General features: G+C 39.5%; 2 protein-coding genes across 5 annotated transcripts; both read left to right on the top strand.

Moving 5' to 3' along the window:
* Positions 1–1218: 1218 nt before the first annotated feature.
* morc3a (MORC family CW-type zinc finger 3a) lies at positions 1219–10351 on the top strand. Its single transcript, XM_018703131.1, is given in 20 exon segments — positions 1219–1289; positions 2421–2493; positions 2707–2804; positions 2806–2840; positions 3086–3312; positions 3484–3640; positions 3787–3946; positions 4401–4529; positions 4617–4736; positions 4846–4943; positions 5065–5172; positions 5270–5398; positions 5507–5581; positions 5697–5736; positions 5908–6018; positions 6199–6319; positions 6403–6478; positions 6563–7685; positions 8211–8404; positions 8530–10351. Coding segments are annotated over 20 exon segments (3285 nt in total). The 5' UTR covers positions 1219–1250; the 3' UTR covers positions 8702–10351.
* A 514-nt stretch (positions 10352–10865) lies between these two features.
* On the top strand, positions 10866–18724 carry chaf1b (chromatin assembly factor 1, subunit B). 4 transcript variants are annotated; one of them, XM_051070974.1, is made up of 15 exons: positions 10957–10975; positions 11100–11214; positions 11312–11453; positions 12000–12132; positions 12259–12379; positions 13232–13335; positions 13514–13610; positions 13766–13850; positions 14246–14339; positions 14475–14544; positions 14645–14736; positions 14860–15019; positions 15280–15861; positions 16984–17072; positions 18097–18724. In XM_051070974.1, the coding sequence occupies exons 3-15, from the start codon at positions 11328–11330 to the stop codon at positions 18198–18200; spliced, it is 1857 nt and encodes a 618-aa protein (XP_050926931.1). In that variant the 5' UTR covers positions 10957–10975; positions 11100–11214; positions 11312–11327; the 3' UTR covers positions 18201–18724. The 4 variants fall into 4 exon arrangements, with proteins under 4 accessions (XP_018558648.1, XP_018558649.1, XP_050926931.1 ...); XM_018703134.2 differs by having other exon boundaries at positions 10958–10975; positions 11307–11453; XM_018703132.2 differs by lacking the exon at positions 11100–11214 and having other exon boundaries at positions 10866–10975.
* The last annotated feature ends 350 nt before the right edge of the window (positions 18725–19074 follow it).

Here is a 19074-nt window from a genome sequence, read left to right as displayed (position 1 = left end):
AGTTGCTTGTTTTCCTGCATTTGCACCGGAGGCATTGCTCAGAAACTCTGTGTCAAATGTGACAATAATCACAGTTGAGTCGCTGGCTCCTCTTGCATGGGTGTTGAAATGTCCTTTGACACTGAACAATGACCCCTCTTCTCCTGCCTTGCTCACTGCCTTTGATGTGTGTGTGAGAGCGAGACACAGAGAGAACTGGTGAATGAGAAACACATTGTAAAGCGCTTTTGATTAAAAAAAAAAAACACTCTATAAATATAGTTACTACATACCCATAAGTAAAGCACTATGTTTCATGCACCTGCTACCAAAGTTACAATGCAGCCATTTCTATCCCACGATCTCTCTAGTCCAGTTTATACTGTATGCAACCCTCCAGTGCCCACATAATTTCTCTATATGATTTGGTTTTTCAAATTCAAATGTACTGTCCTAAATGATTAGTGTGATTACTTATGTAAAAACAAAATATTACCTAGCCTTGATTAGATGATATCTATCTGCTTCCAAACCCATTAGGTCCAATATGTGACTGTGGTTATATTATTCATTTTATTATTGGTATTATCAAGGACTTCACATCAGCTGTGATTGGGAAATACATTGTGAAATCCTTTACAGAAAAAAAAAACATCCCAGAGAATTGCTAACTCATGGCTATTTACTGGACTGTGAAAAGCTCAAAGCTGACATTAAGAGTAAGATGATGAGACACTTTCAACATATGAGTAAATAGTTGTCACTATAGAAAGCACTGTAAAGAATGTATATAATATGTTTCACTCCTTAATTACTTTTAAATCAGTGCTCCAAGTACTGTAATTTGTAGATGGAACGCTTTTATTCTGTAAAATGAACCGGAAGTTATCGTAGTTGAGGTTACATTTAACTTGTGAGCAACAATATATCATAGTAATATATGACATTATTATAATAGCGATACGAAGTAATACATATCAGCAATATTCAGAGGGAAACTGAGCTCACAATGTGAAGAGATTTGACGCAACTTGAGCAATTGAAAACAGGAAGTTGTATTTCGACAAACAGCTGTTCAATAAGTGTTATTGGTACAGCTTTCCATCTTGTAAAGCAAAACTTAAACACTAACGCAGAAAATATGTAAATGTTAAACAAGCTCGTGCTGAGGCATAACCACCGTAAATTTATTGTTTGTCCATTGTTTCCATCAGCGCCACCTTGCGCGTTCGACCGCACCTCCTCCTCCTGCTACCCGTACTGACGAAAACATGGCGGCGCAGACGGACCGCGGTGTCCCGCTAAGTACGGTAAGTAGAATTTACTTCTCTTTTGTTAGCGGTTTGGGCAATTTTACTGTGACTTCACCTGATGTGAACAGTTACAGATGAACGAATTAAACAAATGTGGGAAGTAGGGTCCATTATTTTGTGCGTACACTGTTTTACATGCTATGTTGAATATACTCTGCGGAGCTCTGTGGTGGCATGTAGACAGTGTTTACCAACAAGTGATAACGAACCGGTCATATCTAAAGTAAAGTAAAAAAAATCTGTCACTGTTTGTAGCAGTTCTGGTTGGCTGACAGCAGTCTTTATCACGAGTTGAGTTTCGGTTCGCTATTTTTTAATGACTGATGTCTCTCATTGTTGACGTACCCACATTAAAAGCACACAGGAAATAACAGCCTGGCTGATTGACTGGTTAAATCCGCGACTGAGACACAATATCACTTTGAGCCACTGCGATATATACTCTCAGTCCTCACACTGCTGTATTGTTTGTGATGTGGTATCATATATGCTGTTTGTATTCAAGAAATGCATGATAATATGGCCTGCTCAAACATAGTAACATCAATCAAAATGTTTCTCTCAAAGCATTTGTGTTTAAGCTATAATATAATACAATAAAGCAACTTCATTGAGGCTGTAGTGAGGACATAGCTCCTTCTGTTCATTTCCGCTAGAAATAACAGGGTGGATTTGAATAGACCTCTTCAGGAATTGTCAGGATCATTCGCACCTCTGACAATGTAGGTGTCAGAATTTAAATCAGCCAGACAGGAAAACATTCTTCTAAAAAAGCCTTGAAGGCCTTTGAACCCACTCTACGACATCTGGAATTATCTCAGGCTACATAGATAACAATGTGTGCAGAGTAGAGACAGGTATATTTAATCCTAATTGGAATGTAACCGTTAAGTTGTTAGCATTGGTATGATTAAATGTCATGTGTTTGTTATTAATGTCTCATTTATTTGGTTAGACCTTTATTTACAATAAATAAATACATATCCATTCAATTGAAGGTGGTTCCCTAGTTTTCAACCAGTGCAAAATTAAAATCAAGTGCAGTAGTCACTGCAAGGTGAAGGACACATTAATTAATTGATTGTTTTGAATAGACTAATGTATTAAAATGATTTGCTCCCCTTGCAGCTTTGTCCTAAGTTTCTTCATACCAACTCCACCAGCCACACCTGGCCCTTCAGTGCCATAGCTGAGCTCATAGGTGAGTCATCAAGGCAAGGTTGTATTTACAAGTGAAACACAATGTCTTACTTTAGTTTCTCTTTTACCGCTTATTAATTTTAAATTGAAATATTATTAATTATTGTATAATTAAATTAACTTTACTTACTTACTCATTCATGTACCACAGTTTTACAGTTTTGTGACATAATGTGAGAAGTTAATGAAATTGTAAAAATGTTCCTTCTTACAGACAATGCCTATGATCCAGATGTCAATGCCAAACAGTTCTGGATTGATAAGACTGTGATCAAAGGACAAGAATGCCTCACCTTTATGGACAATGGGAAATGGACTGGACCATGACATGATGCATAAGATGCTCAGGTACAGACGCTGCTGCTTGGTATTACTGGACTGATAGGTGATGCAGTTTTAACACTATGTCATGGCCAACTTGATAGTCACATTGCACTCCCATTATTGATACACATGGTAATGACCACTGCCTAAAACCTATAAATACAAACCATAGATAGGACTTGTAAAAAGTCAAAATTTCAGTGATGAATGTGATCAATCATGATGGAACTCAAATACTTACTAAAAATATTTGCATTTTCCCCCTTAAGCTTCGGATACAGTGATAAGACTGCTGTAAATGGTGTAGCGCCAATAGGTATCTATGGCAACGGCTTCAAGTCTGGATCCATGCGTCTTGGCAGAGATGCCATCGTCTTCTCCAAGTCAAAGAGCACTTCGTGTGTTGGGATGCTCTCTCAGACCTACCTGGAAGAGATCGAAGCCAAGCAAATTATTGTGCCAATTGTCTGCTTTGGACAGACAGAAACAAACAAACATATCCTTTATCTAATCACATCACGTGTTAATGGAATCTCTGTTTAAAAAAATTTCTGTATATATGAGTTTGATATGTTTTAGAGAAGCACATTTTCTCTTAATCATACACCAGTCATATTTCTGTTTGTCTTAATTTTTCATTTCAAGTTGTCCTTAACTTAAGCTGTACTCTCCGTGCAGGAGGAGCACAAAGCTAGTCTGCAGGACATCCTGCGCTATTCCCCTTTTAAAAAACAGGAGGAGCTTTTCACTGAGCTCGAAGTCATTGGTCCCCCCTGGTCCACAGAAAAAACTGGCACACGGATCATCATCTGGAATCTCCGCAGGTCTGTATTTAGTCCACGTATACCGTACATGTTCAGATTTCAGAAGCTAAGTGGTAAGGTATAGTTTACAAACCATAGATTTGTACAGTGATTAACAGTGACAGATGCCCAAACAACCCTGCTTAGTTGTATTTTGTTCTGAACAGGACATCTGCTGAAACAGTAGAGTTTGATTTTGAGAGGGACCGGTACGATATCCGAATTCCATCTGATGTCTACGAGGCTGGGAACAACACTTCCCAACATCCAGCATCATCCAGCAGCAGCCCAACATCATACATCCCTGAGAGTGTCTATTCACTGAGGGTAAGGCGCATGACTGTTAAGATATTATCCAATGTTATGTATGTCCCCACCTCCCCCCACTGAAAAATGTGAAGAGTTTGACACTAGAAGGCTTCACAATCATCTGCTGAAGGGGGAAAGTGTCCCTGAGCTCACCTTACATCTGTGTTTAAAATGTCCACCTACATGTAGGATTTGTAGGTTTGAAGCTGTTTGTGTTTCAGTATGAAACTTGTGTGATGTGGAAACTCGAAACCTGTGGTGCTTATATGCTGAGAGTACAGTAATGATTCAGTGAGGCAGGAGACATCTTGTGTCCAGCAGTTAAACTTTTTAAATGATTTGAATATTTATAGATTCTGAAAATTATCATAAAAATGTTTCACTTTTCATTCTTTGACTCTTAACATTTGAATCCTTCACCTTTCCTTTGCTTTTATGAATAGATTAATAGTTGTGTTTTTAATGGCCGTAGGCATATTGCAGTATTCTGTACCTGAAGCCTCGGATGCAGATCATCATACGTGGTCAAAAGGTGAAATCTCAGCTTATCGCCAAGAGTCTGGCCTACATCAGGAAGGACCACTACAAGCCAACTTTCGTGGTATCCTTTCATTACAGGTTCTTTAGAGGAGGTCCACCAAGAATGTTTGTATCTTTGCTCTTTGATTTTCCTTAACTGTTATTTTAGATCAGACGCATCCCCATCACTTTTGGGTATAACACGAAAAGTAAAGACCAGTATGGCATCATGATGTATCACAAGAATCGGCTCATCAAAGCCTACGAACGTGTGGGCTGCCAGCTTAAGGTGAGTTTCTGCTGTTACGGTGTGAGTGTGTCTGTTGCTTACATATTTTCAGGTGTATCTAAATGTTATCATTCTGCCTTTGTCTCTTTTGAATCTTTGCCTCCAACAGGCCAACAACCAAGGCGTCGGGGTCATCGGGGTAATAGAGTGTAACTTTTTGGATCCTACCCACAACAAGCAGAGCTTTATTGAGACAGATAAGTACAGGTAATAGCATCAGTTGAGCTCAGTCAGTTTTAATGGTATTGGTTTGGTTTAACTGTTGCTATAACCTTTAGCATATACCTTCATTATTTAGAGGTCTAAAGCGCTTAATCTCTTGGTACAGGAAAACTATGACCAATTTGGGGATCAAACTGGAAGAGTACTGGAAAGAAATGCGCTACAGAAGGAACAAAGACAATCCAAACAGCACCACGCCAGTGGAAGATACCATGTTAGTACATTTGCAGTGACTGTATACTGCATGCATATCTGTCGAATCAGGTTAACTCCCTACATGTCTTGATACTTGTCTCTGTCTTTGTCATCAGGAAGCGACCTGATCAAAACTGGGTGCAGTGTGATGACTGCTTGCGTTGGCGCAAACTCCCTGATGGGATTGACTGCAGCAAGCTGCCAGATAAATGGTTCTGTTGTATGAACCCTGATCCTCAGTTCAGGTAACTAAATACCAAAACATTTGATCAGAAATAGCCTAACCAAAATGTTGCTTGGACTCAGTGGATGTTTGCTGATCTTTTCAATTTCAATCTAATTTGCCCTTCCAGGAGCTGCCAAGTAGAAGAGGAGCCGGAGGACTCTGATGATGACCGGCCTTCATACTGCAAGACCTATAAACAACAGTGAGTCACAAATTTCTGTCAAAACACTGCCATTACTTCAGAATTAAAATTAGACCTCACATGTTAACTGGCTCTTGTTGTGAATCTGTACCTCTGTGGTTTTATTTTGTTACAGAGAGAAGGAAGAGAAAAAGCAACAAAAGAAAAGGCAAAAAGTAAGGACACATTGTCTGTTCTCAGCTGCCATTTTTTCTCTGCTATTGTTTTTTCACCTGTACCTGTAACACCTCAGCACAAAGTTGGATAAATTGCTCTTTTAATTGTAATTTTTTTCCATAGAAGTTGAGACATGTGTAATAGTGCTTTTGGGAAATTTGTTCATCTAGGATGAGGAGGATCGAAGGCGTCAGGAAGAGCAGCGTCTGGCTAGTCTTGCCAGGGAAAACCAGGCTCTTATACAGCGGCAGGAAGACCTGAAGCGGCAGCTGCATCAAACAGTGCGCTTATTATTTTGACACTAAGGGGTCCGGGAATTACGAGCAAAGTTGTAAAATTTTGATCTAAGATTATGTTTATAGTCTCATTGTTTTGATAATACAGAAGAAGGTGGATATGGTTTAAGAATATGAACAATTACAAATTATTATCTATTTTCTTTTTGTTGTTCTTGTTGATAGACTGTCCATTCCCCCCTGACTCCCACTGCCCCAAGGAGTAGGTTCATCACTGAGTCACTACAAGGGGGTGCTGCGAGGGCTGAATCCTCCTCACTGAGATCCTCCACCATTTCACAAGCTGGTAAGAAAAAATTACAGTTTGTGCGTGAGTAAAAGCAAGAAAAGTTTTAGAGATTAAAATGTGTCTGTTTTCTTTCTATGTAGCTTGCAGTCCATCCAGTAGCAACGGTCTTCCACTTATTTCTAATGTATGCTCCCTGTCACCAAGCCATACCATGAGGTATGATGTTGCGTCATTTGTGAGCTTAGATATATTAATATCACTTTGTTTAAGAAGTATATTAACTGTGTGTTGTGTACACAGCAGGGGAAAAAGAACACAAGCTGTTACTCCACAAAGAATGCCTAAAAGACCTCGAGTAAATGGCGTCAGTAGGAGAACCTTAAATACACCCTCATCAGTGGATGTGAGCCCACTGTGCTCCTCATCCGCGCCTGATGACGATGATGATACTGATGATGACCTTGTCATCTTGGAGACTGCCAGTACGCCCAAGCCACAAAAACCAAGCGTTGATTTGAATAAAGTGAAGGTGGAGCAAGAGTCAACTGACATGAATGTCTGCATGCTGTTGGAGTCTAGCGATGACGCCGCTGTTGATGTCACCTCAGACAAGAACACTGCAGGAACAAGCTCTACAGGGTCAGAAGCTGTGGGAACCAGTCCCTCGTCAGCACCTCCCCCAGAGGTGACCAGCACCACCACCCAAACAGAAGTACCCAAAGTGAAGAAGGAAGAAATACAATGTCAAACTGAAGGGATTGGGAAAGCAGAGGAGAGTACATATAATAACGATGACACAGAGCAGACTTCACACATGACCACTGATGTCTGCAGCACTGAGCAGAGAGTAATTAAGGAAGAGAGTGAGGAAGACAGTCAGAGTCTCCTTGAAGACCACATCCTGCAGAATGGAGTGGCGCACCCTCCAGAAGATAATGAGGCTGCAGGACCTTCCTGTGCAGATGCGGTAGATATAAAACACTCTTCACTTCACCCCCCCAGTATTACTGAGGTACAGGAACAACAAGACCAGCTTCTGGAGCTCATGCAGGAGACTGCTCAGGAGAGAGACTCCTATAAAGAGCAAGTCCATAACCTTTCCTGCCAGCTGCAAGACATGCAAAGCAGACTGCAGGAGCTGTCTGAGATCCATGTAAAGAAGGAGTGCTCTCACCAGGCCAGCCAGACGGAGGAGACCAAGGAAATGGAGGGAAGGGATGACTACAAATATCTGTTTGAGAAGGCTAAACAGAAAGTTGATGAATTGATTAAGGAGAAAGAGGCTTTACTGGCAACTGCGGACAACAAGCCCAGTACTAGTCGAGGTGAAGAAGAGGACACTGATGACATCGCACTGCAGGTTGACTATCTGATGCGGGAACTGGATCAAAGAAACATGGAGAGAGATGAACTGCGTTCACAGGTCAGTGTTCCAGCTCTGTTTTAAGCTCAAAGAATAGAACAACTACACTAACTCTCTCAGTGTAGAAATGAGCGTGTTAGTATTGTTTAAAGGCAGACTTGAAAAAAATTAACCTCTTTAATGCAGATGTTATATTTCCTTAATTCTGTTTTTGATTCCAAGAAAATGCCTCTGACATCTAGAAAAAGTCTTGAGCATGGAGGTTCATTCCTCCTTTGAGAAAATTATGTGTAACAAAATAATTTGTAAGTCAAAGGTCCGTGTGTCATCACTGTGTCATCAGTGTGGAATTTGAAGATTGAAAGACCATGACATGTTTCCAAGTCTACTTCAAACACTAGTTAGAATTATGAATGCATTTGTGTCCCACAATAATTCTCAAACAACAAATCTAAACATTAATCTGTTGGTCTATTCTCAGTGTGTATGTTCATATGTTATATATAATTCATCATGTGTCGTTCAGTCATATCATTATGCATCATTTTCTTTCCTCTTGGGGTTCACTGTGGGATATGCCAACAGTTGGACAGTCTGGAGCAGGAAAAGGAATACCTGGTAGCCCAGTGTGAAGAGCTCAGGCAGCAGCTGAGGGAAAAAGCACAGAAAGAAAGCACAACTCCACCAAGAGCCACTGATTCTGCTGAACAAACAGACACAGAGGAGGGAGAAGGGACTTCGATCTCTGGCACAGATTCAAGCTCCGATACATTCAGAAGGTTGGATTGTTAGAAAATCACTCCCCATACATGTTTGAATTATCACAGACATATCACAGCAGAAGAATTATGTAAATCTTGAGTTTCCCTCTGTTTTTCTCTCCTTCTCTCTACATTTCTCTCAGTCTGATCGAGCTTCGGCAGAACATTGGGCGCCTTCTCATCACCTACGTGCCTGCTCTGGACCTGGGCCAAGTGAATTATGAATGTAATGTAATTGATGAAATCCTAGACCAGGTTCTCTCTGATGAGTCTTTCGGAGGATTTGGGCAGCGGGACGTAGCACAAAATGAATGAACAAATCATCAAATTCTTGACTTAAATGCTGCACTACATCTGTAAATATTTAATGCAGATTCCCAAGAGTGGGGGAAAATAAGTCATATTTATTACAAGATATGTACACGTTTACAGATGATTTTTTAAAGAAGAAAACCAATATAAACAGTACAACCATAGCATACATAAAACACATACAGTACATAATGTTATGGACCATACACTTTGATCATAAACTCCTGAGTATAATCAAAAAAGTAAATGATTCATGAGTTAAGTGCGAGATGATGTTGATACATTCATGGCAGTGTAATAAACCACATCATTGGCTTGTATTAAGGTTTTTCAAACAAAACGCATCAAATCATGTAGTTGCTTTGACAAGACTGTGGCTCTGCATCTAATTCTGCTTCATAGTAACACTTGTTTTCTTTTTGGTTTGTATATTTTGTATATATATTCTGTCAAATCTATTTTTGTATTTCCTGTCAGTGATGAAAGACTGCAGCACATTATCATTGGTACACTTGTGAACTAAGATAGGGAGGGCAATGAGCCTTTCTGTATGTTTCTGAGTGATACAAACTGAAACTTAACTGGAAGAGTTATCACAAGTGTCTTTGAGGCATTGAACATATTGTGCCTGTTGAGCAACGTCTTAATAGGCGACCGTTATAGAGAACTGAATCGGCATGTTGTATCTGCAGGCAAATAGTCCGTTCTCTCTGATCTGAAAGTGAGTGGTGGTAAATAGTCATTGCCATGAGTGTAGAGATCTCTATAAACTAGTGTATTAAAGATGATGATTATATTTTTCTTGAAAATGCCAGCAGTTCAGTCCAACAAGTTTTTGAAGGGACACTGAACAAAATGTTTCGCTGGCTTTTGGGAGACTGAATTTCCAACAAAGAAAAGAAAGTTATGTATTACTGCAGTAATTACTTCTTGAATAAGTTTCATTGACAAATGAAAATTTCCCCTTAATAAGAGAAGTTTGTTATACTTTGGGCTTAAAATATTTTTTGAATGTACAAGGTTAGTTTAGGTAGTTTTCTACCAGTACTTGAAAGAAGTGTTTCTTAAGATACATTGATCTGCTTTAAAAGCAGATAAATTGAGGGTAACTTAGTCATTTTTATTTTAATACAGTTTGAGGTTCTCATTTTCTGTTAGGCTACTTTGTACTTGTATTCCACTGTTTTCCAGTTGAATGCTGGTACATTTGTTTTGTTAGTTTGTTTGCAGATTTAGATTATTAATGCAAAACAATCAACAAATGCATGAATAAAGGGAAAAAGGACCTATTCTTATAACATACTGCTTGAACTGTTGCATCACCACTGTTTACAAGAGAGAGCTTGCCAAGTAAAGTAATTTACATTTAATCAATATTGATATGAACAGGTAGAGAGGAATTGTAAATTACACTCCAAAATATCCATTTATTCGCACATTTCAGATAAATAGCAAAACGGATGTAATAAACATGGAGACAGAAAGCTGTTTCCTCAGATTCATATAACGACAGATACTATTGCTTTTAACCTGAAACTTGAACGTGTGTATTAGTCTTAACGCCGTTTGAATACGAATGTAAAATTTGTGAAACCTTTATTTTATTTATGAAAGCAAAACAATTCATGATAATAAATACTTTTTTAAATGGAATTTTCGTGTTTTCCCCATGCAGGCAATATAGACTCCAGACACACACATCAAACCTTAAAATCCTGCTTAAAACACATAAAGACGCCAGACCAGGTCAAGTCCAGGTTTGGTGACTATGAATGTGGTGGTTTTTGATATAGAGATGTTGTCATGGATGTAAGAAATGCACTGAGATCGGCTATATTTTCTTACACAAAGGATTTCATAAATGTGACAGTAGGTATATGTCTAATACTAAGACAAGAGGTGCACAAAACAAGAATCAGTCTCCCAGTACTGTAGCCTAAATCAAGTTTTCCTCAACTTTACCTTCACTGCCCATTCGGAAGCTAACTTTAGGTTTTCTCTGCAAGCATTTAGACAGATTCAGTGCATTCAAACATGTGCTACAGGTGCGGAGACATTCGGAGAATATTTTTAAATTGTCAATTTATTTTTAAAACCGCATTTTACTTTTGTGGACGTAAACGAAGATGTATCTATGGAGCGGAACAAACGCAAACGTCATCGTTCAGCACCGCCCTTTCCGCATGTTCGTCCAATCACAGCAGCCCGGTCAACCGGAAGTTTTGAACGAATAGTACGCGGGAAATTACTGGATTCTTCAGCTGGACAACAGAGGAGGTAAAGCACCAAAAGACTTAACTTTGGTCCAAAAAATAAACAGACCACACTCGTGTGTATTTGCAACAGCTATACGTTTCATTTAACTGCAATATATGTTCACATGTATCTTTTTGTCTATTAGGTTTGCCACAAATCCTCCAACTAACCCGCTAAGTTTGTTGCTAACCGTGTTAGCTCGTTGTAGCATTGATTTCTAGTGACTGCAATACAGCATCCCTATTTGCCAGCATGTAAAAGTAAGCGACTGTTACAGCTACAGGGTCCGTATAAATGCTTTTAGATCTACATGACGTGTAGTCGTTTACGTGTTTTTTTGTTCCCTCCTGAGATCAGTGTTGAATTTCAAGAAATGAAGGTGGTAACGTGTGAGATTGCATGGCACAACAAGGAGCCAGTATACAGCCTGGACTTCCAGCACAGCTCTGATGGACGCATTAATCGATTGGCCACAGCTGGAGTAGACACCACAGTCAGAGTGAGTGGAAAAAGAGAGAGGAATGATTACAACTGCTTGAAAGCACAAATATAACTGAAACTGTGCACAAATTTGACCAGCGGTTTTAGCTGTAAGAGGAAATGTGCAGGACCAAGAAGTGGGGTTCATAACATGTAGCATCATCCACAATGGTTTCATACTGCGTAATATAATCTTGGCATTCATAATAGGGCCATTTTACCAGGACCTTAAATGGGTGGATGTGTCACACACAAGATCCACCAAATAAGTCTTATTACAATAATGAGATTTTTACACATATAACCCTTTAGTCCTACAAACCTTTTCTCTCCCAGATGTCATAATTAATATTTAATACATTTCAAACTGTGGTATACCATTGTCAGACAGCTAATGGAATTTCATGGATGTAAAATGAACCTTAAAATAGATGAGTTTGCAAAATATTAGTTTGAGTGGGGAAAAATAATGGATTTTTTTACAGTTAGCTGCAGCAGTGGTATATGTAGTCAGACCTGTTTACAGTGACTGTTTAATGATGTAATGCCCTGATATTGGTGCTAGCTGTGGCGGGTGGACACAGGCCCAGATGGGAAGGCAGTGGTGGATTTTCTGTCTAATCTGGCAAGACACACCAAGGCTGTCAATGTAGTGCGCTTCAGCCCTAATGGAGAGCTGCTTGCCTCAGGAGGAGATGGTATGTCTCACATATTTCACAGATGCTACGTAAAATTTACGAGTTACTATTTTGGTGCTTGTTATTCTCAAAACAAGATTCAGTACAACACAACTTAAGTAATCATATGGTTTTTATTTGATACAGATGCATTAATTCTGCTGTGGAAACTCAATGACTCTAAGGAGCCTGAGCAGGCACCTGTGTTTCAGGAGGATGAAGATGCTCAGCTCAACAAGGAGAGCTGGTCTGTGGTCAAGACACTAAGGTACGCAGTTTTGATCCCATAAAGTCAGAATGTCTTAGAGATGATTTCTACCTCTTTCTTTGATTCTGAAGACTGTTAGGCTGTGTTCAGACACCTCCATATTCATTTTGAGGTGCAGTGTCCCATCTTAACAGTTAAACCTGGCTCAACTTTTGCTGCAGCACCGTTAAATGTTGTCTGGCAGCACATTGCATCGGCCAATCAATAATGCAAGTGCACATTCCTGGTGTAATACTGCTGTTGAGCTCACAGTGGTCCAGACAGGATAAAATCCTCCCATCACAATAATATGTCTGAGTTGTAAAATCCTGCCCTGTAATCTTCTCACTGGGGCCTGCCTCAGCCTAATTTGCTTACTTTGAAAAACTGACATCATATACAGTCATATACATGTCAGACACTTCTCAGTGTCTTGCTCAGCACTTAAAATCACTAAGGTCAGGCAAGTGAGACAGTTAACAGTTTTATACCTACAAAAGAAACCATTACTTTGATATGAATAATACTGTAATTTAATTAGTTTAGAAATGACAGGAGATGTCAAGAAACCACAGGTTTATACTAATTGTAATTGATACTTGCTTCAGAATAATCTAGTTTTGGAAAGTTACCTGTTCTGTGTAACTTGTTATTGTTGTTTTTACAGTTGCCTGTGGTTTTATTACAACAGTAAATATTGCGGTTGACAAATCATTTTATTATTTTAATGCTGTAATTTCAGGTTTAGTTCCAGAATTGGAATGACTAACCTCAGACCCTGAGTCCAAGTGCAACCACTGTTTTGTTTTATCTAAATTTGTAACAGTAGTGTAGTTGTATAGACAGATTCCTTATCATTTGATCTGTTTTCAGGGGACACATAGAGGATGTGTATGACATCTGCTGGACACGAGATGGAAACTTGATGGTGTCTGGCTCTGTTGACAACACTGCTATTATGTGGGACATCAGCAAAGGTTTGCATGTGATCATAGATATAAAATATGTGAGTCTGTTCCATAGCTTCTGTTTTGTTTCATATGTTAGGTGAAGTACCTCAGTGATGCACGGCATACTGAAAAACATGTGAGGATATGTCTTATTTTCAGCTTTGTATTTATTATGTTGGTTGTAACTGTTGTGTTTGTGTTTTAGGACAGAAGCTGTGTATCTTGAATGACCATAAGAGCTATGTGCAGGGTGTGACCTGGGATCCTCTGGGGCAATATGTTGCCACTCTCAGCTGTGACAGGTACAACTTTAGATTTCCTGTTTCACACTACTCTTGGCATGTTTTTGGGCCTAATATTCATTAAATTATTGTATTTGCTGTTGCTTAGCTAGTCACTAACAGTGAAATTTCAGCTGGATGATGCTCAAGATGTTTTTGTTTTTCCTCCCCTTCAGAGTAATGCGTGTGTACAGCACTCACACCAAGAAGAAGGCTTTCTGTATCAGTAAAATGAGCTCTGGGCCACTTGCAGAGGGAGAGGTCAGTTTAAATTTTGCTTTTAATGATACTCAGGTGAGTCACTCTGCTGTCTTCGATATCACTAAGAATTTATATGTAGCAACTGTTTTTTTCAATCAGGAATTTTTTGTCAGAATGAACCAGGTTTGTCTGCAGTAATATCAGAAATTCTGCGACTGTAAGCCTGTAGATTTCTCAGCCATACTAATAGTTACATGCACACACACTGTCTGTCTTAGCCACCTAAAACTTGTTTATGATGCTTCTACATATTTTTCTTACAGTTCCTTACTTTTGGTCTCAAAATTATGAAACTGAACTCCCTAATATCTTCAGAAACATTTTCTTCTGTTGCCAAATGAGCGACACATGTTGTGTACTCTCTTTCAGCCCTGCACTTCTCTGTATCTTTGCAGGTCAAGCAGTACAGAATGTTCCATGATGACAGTATGAGGTCGTTCTTTCGACGCCTTTCATTCACCCCTGATGGGTCTTTCCTGCTCGCCCCAGGTACATAAATGACATGCTCAAAATGTGGCTTTTACCTGCCATTTATCTCGTGAAACTTAGTGTTGTAATATCCCTGTGAGAAAAATGAATACAAACCAAGTTAACTCTGTTTCCACCTTTTTTTTTAAACCTGAGCTGGATGTGTGGAGATTGGAGAGAACATCATAAACACCACCTACATCTTTTCCAGAAAGAGCCTTAAGAGGTAACTTCTCTATGGTGTTCAGCATCAGTGTTCGATATTATAACTATATACCATATACTATATAGATATTCATGTATAAATCTCTGTCTTTGTGTTTTAGGCCTATCGCCCATTTGCCATGCCCAACTAAAGCTACACTGGCTGTGCGCTGCTGCCCTGTCTACTTTGAACTGAGAACCAAGAAGGGAGAAGGCAAGAACATACACCCCACTGATTAACAGACCAAACTAATAATTAAGACCTTTTTGGTTGTCTGTTCTCCTCATTTCCTCTTTTCCTGTGTATTTTCCTCATTTCTCTGTTTATGTTCCATAGATGGTTGTGTCCAGGCTCTTCCTAACGTATTCCAGTTGCCGTACCGTATGGTGTTTGCAGTGGCATCAGAGGACTCCATCTTCTTGTACGACACTCAACAGACTCTTCCTTTCGGCCTGGTGTCCAACATCCACTATCACACACTCAGTGACTGCACATGGTAAGCTAACATTTTCCTCTGTTGTCCTCTTTTGTAGTGCATTCTTGCATAGCTTACCATATTTTTGTCATCATTGGCAGAAAAGAAATATGGTGGAATATGGTGTCCTGGACTTAATTGCCACATCTCCTCACTTTAGTCATTCAGTCTGACATTTTGCTCATATTACCTGATTCCTTATTGCAAAGCAGGAGGCTAAATAAAAAGACTCATTCATATATCACCATTTCACTGACATGTTTCCTTTATATCTTGACTAGGTCTCGCGATGGTTCCTTCTTGGCGGTGTCCTCCACAGATGGCTACTGCTCATTCCTGTCCTTCTCCCCTGGGGAGCTGGGTACTCCACTGAAGGAGCCCCCCACATTGGAGGTCTTTGTCCCAAACAGTGGTGTTGAGAAAAAGGGAAAGAAGTCATCAGTGGGCAAGACGTCGTCTCCTGTGTCTCAGCCATCAAGCTCAGCCCCAACTCCCACGTCCCAAACCAGCCATGGCAAAGATGCCCCGTCTGTCACTCCTCCGGAGGAGAAGAAGAGCACCCCCAGTGCCAAGCCTAAAACTCAGCCCCGCAGGATCACCCTCAACACCCTGGAGGGTTGGGGGAAGCCCACTACCCCTAAAACTACAGCTCCTCCAGCGCCTCAGACCCCAACACCTGGAAGCACAAGCGCTCCGTCAACTCCCCAACCACACATCACCCCCCTCACCCCCACCAGCTCCTCCAAAACCCAGATACGCATCACCCCCCTCACTCCTTCCACCCCAAAAGTCCTCAACAGTGCTAATACTCCTGGGCCCACCACTCCTAAGGGTACAACCACCCCAAAGGGGCCCACCCCAAGGTAAATATAAGAGGAGCAAAAAACTTAAGGAAAATAAGACTTCCATGTTGCCAAAATCACCCATGTTACTTGTGCTATTTCCTGTGATATATAAGACATGTTTCCTGCGTTTGAAACATGATGTTTTGAGATGAGATTTAAAACACTCAATACAGCTGTTTCATTAAGGTGCAAGGACAGTAGAAGCTGGGTCACCACAAGTCTTTAACTTTGATATACTCACTGATATTCAGTGGAGCCAAATTGTGCAATGCCTAAAAAGTAAGTAAGAAAGGTAAAAGTAAGAATTTTGACTTCAATCCTAAATTTTACAGGAAGCCAATATAGTGAAGCCAGCAGTGAGCTGATATGGAAACAATGCAAAGTTTTACTGAGTAATTGTGCTGCAGAATTAATTAAATTAAATGTTATTTCTGCAGCAATGAGATTATCATAAACTGTATAATTCACAAAGGGTATTGAAAGTTCTGTGATGATGGCATGAAGCAGGTTCAACCTCATATAAGAGTAAGTATGGTAATTTATGGAAATACTTTAACTATTCAAATGTCTTTTGAAAATAGTCAGACTGAGGAAGTAAGTACACAAGGCAAACTCCATCCACCTCCCTCCCTCCTAAGTTGATTATCTCTAAAGATACAGTTTACAGAGATCAGTACTAAGAGATGGAAAACACCATGCTCTTCAGAATGTATAGAGGATCCTTTTTTTAAAATGGCCTTTTAAATTATTCTTACAGGAGAATTATAAGTAGCTGTAATGGGCTTGTGGTGTTTTTGTTGGTTTGCATGTGCTCAGCACTGGCAGTGAGAACAAAGCCCTGTCTGGTATGAGGTATTCGTTGGACCCCCCACTGACTATAAAATAATAATCACGCTGCCAGACAGTTAACAGAACAATGGCAGGTCTGTACATGCTTTTGTATTTGCTTTGTATCTGTAACTTGGAAAGTGTGCCTTGACTAGTCTTTAACTAGTTTTCTAATAGGCAGCGACTATATTAGAAAAAAAGAGGATAGAATGCAGTGGAACAGTGATTAAATTCATTCACTGTTGAAGAGTAATTATTTTAATATTTTGTGCAGTGATCTCATGCTTGATGTCTTTTTCTGTTTGTTTTCAGGAGAGTATCTTTGACTCCCGTTGCATCCAGATCCCCAGCTGTTAGTTCACTCTTCAGCACTCCCTCCTCCACTGAGAAGGCCAAACATGGTCAGTAAGGGCAACGTTTTTGGCCGCTGTCCTTTATGTTGTAAATATCACAAGAGAAGTTTGACAGTACAAAGTACCACTCAGATACCAGTGCTCTCTTTTCCCCACATTTAAAATCTGTATATGTCATTGCATGGAACTTATTTGAGCATGTGAGATGACGTGTGTGATAATATGTGAGATAACATAAGGCCAGGGATGGTACTAAAAAAAACTGGCCAGTGGCCCAACAGGAGTGAATGTAACTGATGATGGAAACAACAAAGTGTATTGACTGTGGATCAGTCATAATGTGCCCTGATCCAATTAATCAGGTCATGATTGGTCCGGTGTAGATGCTACAGATTGGATCCTTAGTTGTGATTAATGTACATTCACAGAACCTGTTATATTGTTACACTTTATACAATAATTTCAACAAATCCAACATTTAATTGATGTCTGCTGTTCACTGTATTTTCTGTAGATCAGCAGAAAACTGAGTGCTTTACATTTTGGGTCTTATTTTTGTTGTTTTTACCATCATTTTTATTGGCTTTAATAAACTTGCACTCACCAAAGTAATTGCTGGGATCTGGGAACACAGCCATGCCTCTACAATTGAACAAGAAACACAAGCAGTCAGACAGGTTGTAATTGCACCTGATAATTCTTCATCGCCAAATAGAAGTGAACCAGGAAGTAGGTTTGTGAACTATGATGAGTATTTATACTGGACGTTTGTAGTTTTTAAGAAATTGCTTTTGTTTTTTCTCTCAAATAAGTTTTGCTTACCAGTGGGTTTGTTTACAGCCTGTATAATCATCTGACTGCTCATGTTTTTTGCACAGTCAGTAATATGAAGAATGAGTACAACAATCAAAATAAAACCCATTAACCTGTCTCAAACATTTTCATTAAATACAGCATTGTAGTTGCTAGTCTGATAACTAGATCGTGTACTTCACTATGCATATTTGACTTGTCTGCTTGCTTGTCACGTGTATCCCTTCTGTTACTGACCTCTTCACTTGTATTTCTCCAGAACGTCCTTCTCCTCCCACTGATCCAGTGTGCCAGCCTCCAGAGTCCAAACGGCCCAAAACCAGCGACCCCCCTGCAAAGACCAGTGTCACCCAGGTGTTGTAGTAGTGTTTAGTAGTGTTTATTGGGAACCCTGTGGTGCTATATCAGAAAAGCGTACATACAGCAGAGAGTGAGAGTTAATGAAGCTTCAGGAGAAAATCGCTGAGGCTCCCCATGGATCTAATCCCATAGTGCAATAGCATTGTGTTTGGGTTTGATATGTCTATACGTGACCTCACACAATGTACTTGGTTATAAAACAAAAAACTGGGTATCCTTGAGTTATTTTAGGCATGTGTGTTCTGTATCATACAATAAACAGATAATGAGGTAACTGTATTATATTTGGTTTGTTTGACATTTAGATGCCTAAATGCTGTTGTAAAACAGATGTCTTGCTTCCTTTCAAGAACATGGTTGTGAAATTGAAACAGTGCTCCAACCTAAAGAAGGAAAAAAACATGCACTTCAAGGTTTAGTGCTTTGTGTATAGTCCTGAGTCTTAATTTGCAAAAGACTGTGGATCAGCAGCTTCTGTGAAAAGTGCGTTTTCTTATTGTCTAATAAAGGATGTTTCATACAGAGAACATGTTATTAAAGTGGTTTGCGTTGAGTGCTCATTCGTCGGCTGATTTGAACTCTCAAACCATTCTTACAGTCATAGTGAGACTGAAATAGAATTTATGTTGCTTAAGTTTGCTGAGTAGCTATGCATGACGTGCATGGCTATTTGTCCTGATGCATTCAGGGGTTTAGCTGGGATTTTAAAAAGTCTGAGGTCAGACAATTTTGACAGTAAACCAAAAATACTGGATTTTTCGTTTTCTGTTTTCTATAGATTTTAAGTCATTAGAATGTTTCCACAATGCAGAAAAATAAAGAATCCTTAAAATGGAAAAATAGAATATATCTTTCATGTCATTGCACATTTACGTTG

The sequence above is a fragment of the Lates calcarifer genome, linkage group LG1 (assembly GCF_001640805.2).
Source record: "Lates calcarifer isolate ASB-BC8 linkage group LG1, TLL_Latcal_v3, whole genome shotgun sequence".
NCBI lineage: Eukaryota > Metazoa > Chordata > Actinopteri > Centropomidae > Lates > Lates calcarifer.
Note: the sequence above shows the minus strand (reverse complement) of the source record. Positions and strands in the feature narration are given on the sequence as shown.

Coding starts and splice junctions, on each gene's coding strand:
- chaf1b (XM_018703132.2), top strand. CDS start 11,328: ATGAAGGTGGTAACGTGTGAGATTGCATGGCACAACAAGGAGCCAGTA. Junction 13,336..13,513: donor TATGTGGGACATCAGCAAAG/GTTTGCATGTGA, acceptor TTTGTGTTTTAG/GACAGAAGCTGTGTATCTTG. Junction 14,340..14,474: donor GTCTTTCCTGCTCGCCCCAG/GTACATAAATGA, acceptor TTTAAACCTGAG/CTGGATGTGTGGAGATTGGA.